The 7,665-nt window shown below is 43.5% G+C and overlaps 1 protein-coding gene across 1 annotated transcript; it reads left to right on the top strand.

Annotated features, from left to right (window-relative positions):
- The first annotated feature begins 271 nt into the window (after nt 1-271).
- NPY2R (neuropeptide Y receptor Y2) lies at nt 272-5,828 on the top strand. Its single transcript, XM_032186876.1, has 2 exons — nt 272-328; nt 3,347-5,828. The coding sequence occupies exon 2, from the start codon at nt 3,383-3,385 to the stop codon at nt 4,538-4,540; it is 1,158 nt and encodes a 385-aa protein (XP_032042767.1). The 5' UTR covers nt 272-328; nt 3,347-3,382; the 3' UTR covers nt 4,541-5,828.
- Nucleotides 5,829-7,665: the final 1,837 nt, after the last annotated feature.

Genomic DNA, 7,665 nt, shown 5'->3' with positions numbered 1-7,665 from the left:
ATCCCCTTCATGTTCCTCTCCGGGAGGCGCTCCGGGAACACCGCGAAGCGGCAGCCGGCACCGACCAGAATCTCCCCTTTTTTCCCCCAAACCTCCACCCGCTCCCTCCGGCATCTCTCCGGCCGCTGCTTCCCGGGAAGGAGCCCCCCTCCCTCAGCCTTGCGGGGCGGAGCCGTGTCCCTCCTGTCCCCCCTCCACCCCCCCGCCTGTCCCCGTTCCCCCGCCGCGTCCCGCCCCGTCCCGCCCCCCGACATGCCGGGGGGCGCCGCCGCCGCCACCTCCAAACTTTCCGCCGTGCCCCAGCGCCAGCCAGGAGAGAAACACCGCGGTGAGTGTGCCGTGCCGTGCCGGGCAGGGCCGGGGAGGGAAACGGGAAGGGGTGCGGGGTCCCTGCTGCCTCCCCCCGCAGTCCCCAGCGGCTCCCGAGCCGCCCCCGGTGGCGGCGCCGCGGCCGCGGGAGGCAGGGTGCGTGCCTAGGTGGTCTCGGGGGTTGGTCGCCCTTCTTCTTTTGCTGCAGGAACCGTAAGAGATCTGCCCCGGGCCTTCCTCTGCCGAAAGTTGGGTGCAATTTGATGCGCATCCCTGAGGGGCTGGGGGAAAAATGGAAAACAAAACAAAACAAAACACCCAAACAAACAGCAATGTGCAATCGGGGTGCAAATGCCATGCCATCGGATGGAGAGCTTGTACCGAAAAAGACCAGGAAGGGTCCTGCCAAACACTTCCTCAGGTAGCAAACGCCACCTCAGTTTTCCCCCGTACAACGAAAGGAGCTGATTCTTCCCCCACTCAACTGTCCCACTGGCAATGTCAAACTTGTCCAGTTTATTGCATCCCTTAGTTACACACCAGTGCATCTCGGCTCAAAATCCTGGCTGTCCCTCCTCCCTCCCCCAGCTTTGTTGTATTGACAAGACCAAAATGCTTGTCAATAGACCAAATAGTAACAAATGGAATGAAAGTGGCAGAAGAAAAGATTTTTGCTAAATAAGATTTTTGCTAAATAAGGGGTTGGAAGTAGGAATCGTGAGAATGCCTGTGACTAGAGAAACAAGCAAAAACATTTTTGGGAAGGAAGGGATGCTATGGAAGAAAGGGATACTATTTTTTCTTTTGTTTTCTTTTGCTATACCTTTATTATTATTATTATTATTATTTTGGCTGAGTTCCATCATCCTCCCTGGGTTCATGGCAAAGAAGGGAAAATGTATGAAATTTGCCTTCCCTCTTACCCATCTCATGTAATGTGCAATTATGACTTGCTTTTATTTTGCAATTAAAACATTATGAGATCTTGGAGTACCTGACAATCTTGGGACCTCACCAAAGCTCTACTTTACTAATACATGCAAGCATAATTCTTGGGCATAGGCACACAGGTTGAAGGGAAAAGCTCAGATGAGTTCTGGACATCTGCATAGCCTTGGTGGTGCAAATTTTCATGTATCTTTTACATTTTTTACCTGGTGGACTGAAGGTGTATTGATTAGGAGTCCTGCCTTGCCGCCCTTGCTTAGACTAGTAGGTGACAACTGATTACATTACCAAAAACTGCACTGTAAGCTTCTACAAACACCTAGCACACCTCAGCTATGTATCTCATGGTGTTACACTATGTCAGCTATGTCTCACAGTGTATCTCTCAGCCTTACACTATTAATTTTACACTAAGTGTAGACTAAACAATATAGCATAATAATGACCAGCTTATTCTGGGGGAAAAATAGCTTTCAGTTCATGTGGTTGAGCTGCACCTTTTGAAAAAACCAAAGGCTTGCACTGAGAAATTCTTTGGGATATTGTGTGGTATGCAAGCAAAACACAAAGGGCTCGGTCACCTGCTGGCAGATGGTGCTTGTTTCTGAGGCATAATGTAGTAGCCAGTCACAAGATGCAGGTGCACGTGTACAGCAATTCTGTTAGGAAATCACACCTAGCGATGTTGCCAGTAAATGTCAGTGGGGATAGAGGTAGGAATGAAAATCTGCAGTGATGTGGATGTGATTTAAATAATGATAATAATAAATAAATTAAAACAAACAAACAAACAACATACAAAAACACAGTTGTTACTAGCTTGAATGTCTCTTTAGGCAGACCTGAATTCAAGGTGGACTAAACTGTGTAACACCTGGTGTCAAGTAAGTGACATTTCTTCTCTACTCTGTTGCTTTACTTAGGGAATGTATGAATGGGCAAACAGAGTAGTAACAGCGTTGGCTTTCCTACCAGTGGCAAATGGCGGTGTTTTTTCTGTGAGCCCACTGTACTGATAAATGCTTGCTTAGTACTTTCACAGGTCAAGCCAGGGAGTCCACAGGTGCATGGCACTTGTGACGCCATCCATGGTTTGGACAGTCTACCAGGGGACAGGCACACTTTACATAGGATTGAAGTCCAAGTCAGAAATTAACTGTAAAGCATACATTTATCCATCCACGCCTACTGAATTCTTAGGGTAGCGTAGGCTAGCTGAGCAGAATTTGGCTCAGCCTGTGTGGGGAAGTCAACAAAATGTGATTTTGATGCCAGTGGTGAAATTCTTACTGACATCAGAAGGGGAATGATTTGCTCTTCTCTATGGCTGCAGTCAAAAAATGATTGGCAGCCTCCAAGGAACTGTGTTTTTTCAAACATTACACAAAAAGGAAATATTTTTTATATCCAAGATTTAGCTGTGTTTTGAGTTAAATTTCAGCATGAATACATTGTACAGTCATTTCAGAGAAATGCTACTATTTCAGATCTGCTAGAAGGGTATTTTTGCTTGCCTTGTGGCACTAACTTTCATAAAATAAATTTTCATTAAAAAAGACATCAATAATCTGTTCTCTGGCGTTAAGGATGGGCCTAAACCTGTAAGAATTTGGTGACTATTTAAAGGACACTTTCCATTAAGGAAAAGCTGGAAGAGTATTATGCTAATAACAGTCTGGATGGTGCAGTTCCATGTAGAATTCCCATAGGTATTAATGGAAGTTTTGTGCTAAATCAGCAATAGTTTTAGGTAGTGGATTGTAAAAAAAAGGATATGCTGCCCAGCTGGATCTTAATCCTTCTGCATTTACTGAGGCAAACTTTGTCTTTGAAATGCTTTTGAAATCTGTCCCAATTTTCAGCAGGAGTCATGCCTGAATAATATTACAGGATCGGGCTTCAAATGTAAGGGCAACAGAATTTAAATATATTAAGACAGATCTCCTCTTAATCCTGGGATGTAGAACCTGGGTTAGAGGAGGAAAGAGCTGTAGCTTTTCATTACTGTAGCTGTAGCCGTTCATTACTTCTGGTCTTCACCACCACAGTCTGATTTCTCCACATGTTCTTGTATTGGTTTGTTTTTCAGGTACAGCTCTATTGCTTAGACCAGGCTGCTGCAAGGATGGGGCCCCTGGAAGCAATAGGTGAAGAAAACCAGACAGATGAAATGAAAATGGAGCTGTTCACCAAGCTGTACTTGCCGAGATACACCACGCCACTCAATGAGCTGGCTCTTGACCCGAAACCAGAACTGAAGGACAGCACAACGCTAGTCGAAGTGCAGATAATCCTCATCTTTGCTTACTGTTCCATCATCCTGCTGGGGGTGATCGGAAACTCCCTTGTGATCCATGTGATCATCAAGTTCAAAAGCATGCGCACAGTGACTAACTTCTTCATTGCCAACCTGGCCGTGGCTGATCTGCTGGTGAATACACTGTGCCTACCCTTCACTTTAGTTTACACACTGTTGGGTGAATGGAAACTGGGCCCAGTCTTGTGCCACCTGGTGCCTTATGCCCAGGCTCTTGCTGTGCACGTGTCAACAGTTACGTTGACTGTAATTGCTTTGGATCGGCATCGCTGCATCGTCTACCACTTGGAAAGCAAAATCTCTAAGCGGATCAGCTTCTTGATCATAGGAGTTGCCTGGGCTGTCAGTGCCCTGTTGGCAAGTCCTCTGGCCATCTTCCGTGAATACTCACTGATTGAGATCATTCCTGACTTCAAGATTGTGGTCTGCTCTGAGAAATGGCCAGGGGAGGGGCAGCTTAACTACGGTACCATCTACAGCATCTCCATGCTTCTGATCCAGTACGTGCTGCCTCTGGCGGTCATCTCCTACGCCTACACCCGTATTTGGACCAAGCTCAAGAACCACGTTAGTCCAGGGGCGGCGAACGACCACTACCACCAGCGGCGGCAGAAAACCACCAAGATGCTGGTGTGCGTGGTTGTGGTGTTTGCTGTCAGCTGGCTGCCCTTTCACACCTTCCAGCTGGTCAGTGATATTGACAGTCAGGTGCTAGACCTGAAAGAGTACAAACTGATCTACACGGTGTTTCACGTCATCGCCATGTGCTCAACATTTGCTAACCCCCTTCTCTATGGCTGGATGAATAACAACTACAGGACGGCCTTCCTCACAGCCTTTCAATGCGAGCAGCGGCTGGACTCCATCCACCCTGAAGTATCAGCAGCTTTCAAAGCTAGGAAGAAACTGGAAGCAAAGAGGAGTCAGTTCCCTGGAGACTCTTTCACACAACCTACTAATGTTTAAAATTTCTGACTTTAAAGAAGATACGCATATGTTGTGGACAAAGGAATCAAATCCATTTTGACACATGCATTTTTAATGCATAGTTTTACTCATAAATGGTGAAAGAAGAGTAGCAGGGAAGTCAAGGCAGGTGGTGTGATTTGAGGGAAGATTAGATTGTCACCACAAGGTTGTGACTATATAGCTGAGGAAATAAAAGGGAGAGACTTCATTTATGGCTGTCTCATGCTAAGAGACACTCCCATCCCTCCCATCTCTTCATGACAAATCTAAATGACAAAAGCAGATTTTGCTGCTTTTGCTGTAGGGAGACATACAGCTGATTTCTAGCACAGAAATACTATGGGAGCAGGCAACTTGTATATTGCATGTGGAGACTGGGGAGAATCGAAGTCTGTTGGGAAAATGAAATCTGTCTGGGGAGAATGGGCTCTGCTGGTTAAAGATTAAGGTTTTCAGACCCCTTTTCTTCCACAGGAACCTTTTGCAAAAATAATGGAATTAGGATGAGAAATGTGTTACTGTTTTTGACTTGTACTGAAGCACTTCAAATGAAAGCATTCAAAATGGATTAGAGGAAAGAAAAAGCAAAAATGAAAAAATACCAGTTTTGGTGTGAAGAAAGGAAAAGGTGGGCTTTGGCCGATCAAATGGGGTAGAAAGTCGTTCCTTAAGAATCGGCTGTGGTTATTCTGGTGACAAAACTGCAAGCCTGTGACCTGATGGCTCATTCCCTGCAGGTCCCTACCTTTCATTCCACATTTGGAAGAGCTCATAAACACAAAGCTGTAAAATGGCATTTGAAGGCAGGAGATGCAGGCTCAGGTCTTCTGTGAACACTTCATAAACTGCCAATATTTTAATTTTCAAGACCTGCTTAAATGCCTAACATGTTATTAACTCTGCAGGCTTTGAATTTTTGCTGCTTTCTCTCTGCATAATAAAACAGCAGATAATTTTGATCCTCTGGAAAGGCTGCTAGATGGTCATATGCTTTTCCTTATTGTGGTTTTATGTCACACACTCATCTCATCTTGGAGCTTTTTCCATCTTTAGCTTTTGTAAAAATTAAAACATCTGAACGCGTGTAACCTAATAACAGTATGCTAGGTTTATGTGATAACTTATCAGTTATTCTGCATGCTGTAGTTAATAGTTAAATTCCTTTTTTGCTCAGGTATAAAATTTTAATCTGTTTACTGTGTTGTACACAGCAATGTTCAACTCTTCTGTGTCTTTGCTTACCCTCTTTGAACTCATTAAAGAGATGAAGAAAATTTCAATTGGTGTTTATTCCAAGCTGCCCTGTTGCTTATCAAGAATAAAAATAAACGTGATACTTTCACTTGGAGTCTCTTTCTACAGCAACATTTCAGCCTCCTCATTTTTTTTTTTTAAATTTTCAGTGCTCCTAAATTTGTTGTGTTCTCTCTTAAAAATTAAAAAACAAACAAACAAACAAACAAAACTCCAGTACTGAAGTGTTAGCAATGTAGTGGCATCAAATGTTTGTCAGGTGGAGAAATTCAGCTTTTTGTATACTGTATCTTGCTATCATCCTTTAAAAATCCATGAAATCATTCAGACTTGGATTTTTCATGAGCAGAGAAGGGAGGTCTAGAGAATTAGCTGGTGTTTACTTAAGGGAGAAAAAGTATCCATCATTCTTAAACAGTTCTACAAAAATAGATTAATTCTCAACCATGTACTTTCATGATATTGTCCACAAGTTATTTTTGTCTGAGTGTTAATAATATCCAAAATGTAAGCTCTAAACAGTTATGGGTGAGGAAGGATTACAGAAGTGTGCAATTATTATGGACATCAATCATAGGTATCAGTTACAGTTGACTCTGAACCCTTCATCAAAACTGTATTATTTCCACAAATAGCATCCTTTATTTAAAAAGTAAATCCTCTTCCCATCACCCCCCACCTCTGGTTAAAAGTTGTTTCAACTCTCTTAAGCCTGTTAGAGTGTGGTATATAAAGAGTTTTGAAGTAACCATGACAGTGTGTGCTGAAGTTATACTTGCTGGGCTAATTCTCAATGATTTTAAGACCGCTTTATATCATCCTGGATGAAAGTGATTAATTACAAATTATCTTTCTGTCTATTCATGGCATCTTTATGTTACTACTTCCTGAGCTTTCTCTGAAGTATCATTTTGTACCAAAGTTGCACTAATTTATCCCATTGCTTTCCACTGTGCCGTGTGGAGGTGAGGTGGTGCCCGAGTCAGTGCCTGTTTTAGGGTGACAGACCTCCACATGGTGCACCACTGCATGGTGTGGATTCAACAGCTACCTATGCAAGGGTTCATTTTAGTATCTTGCTGCATAGGAAAATTAGGCATTTTTCTCACCAAAAGCGATCAGGTAGCAACTTCCCTCAGAGTTCCCCCAAATCCCAGCTGTCAGAAGGATGTGGAAACCCACGTTTTGTCCCCATTTCCTACTAAGAGAAAATGAATCTATAAGCAGGCTTATACCCACAGACTGAGGAGTCTGCAGAGGATCTTGTTTTATCTGCTGCGGTGAAATAGGAACCTAGGTCTCCCCATTCACACACTGGTACTTTATTTTTTTTAAGCATTATGTTCTTTTCCTATTGAATAGGTTCAAGCTTTATACAAAGCCAAAGAATGCCAGCAGCAATACTCGTTTAAGGATCTGCAAGGAGGCGGTAGAACACCCAAGGTGAAATGTCATCTCTGATTCAGAGCAAGAATTTGAACTGACAGGCCTCATTTCTCAGGAGAATGACTTAGCCACCACACTGCCACCTCTCCTCAGGTAGCCATATACATCTTCTTAGAGCTGTTCTATTGTATATATAACAATTCAGTGTTATATATACAGTGCTATTCAGTGTGTGTCAACACAGTGTAGCCAAAGCAGGATTGAGCAGAAAGCATGTCAAAGTGAATTTGAGCAAAATTAGGTTTGAGAGTTTAAGTGACAGAAACAGAGGGGCTAGGCTTGCACAAAAACGGGTTTAGTATATGTATGTTTTGGTGTATAAAACTGTGCCACATGGCTGGGCAGAGGCTGGTTGTGGGGCATAACTGACTATTGCCCCATAGTTGGTATAATCATGTCTTGTATAAAATGTGTAATGGACG

Source organism: Aythya fuligula, chromosome 4 (genome assembly GCF_009819795.1).
Source record: "Aythya fuligula isolate bAytFul2 chromosome 4, bAytFul2.pri, whole genome shotgun sequence".
NCBI classification, from domain to species: domain Eukaryota; kingdom Metazoa; phylum Chordata; class Aves; order Anseriformes; family Anatidae; genus Aythya; species Aythya fuligula.
This window is presented reverse-complemented; position numbering and strand designations above follow the sequence as displayed.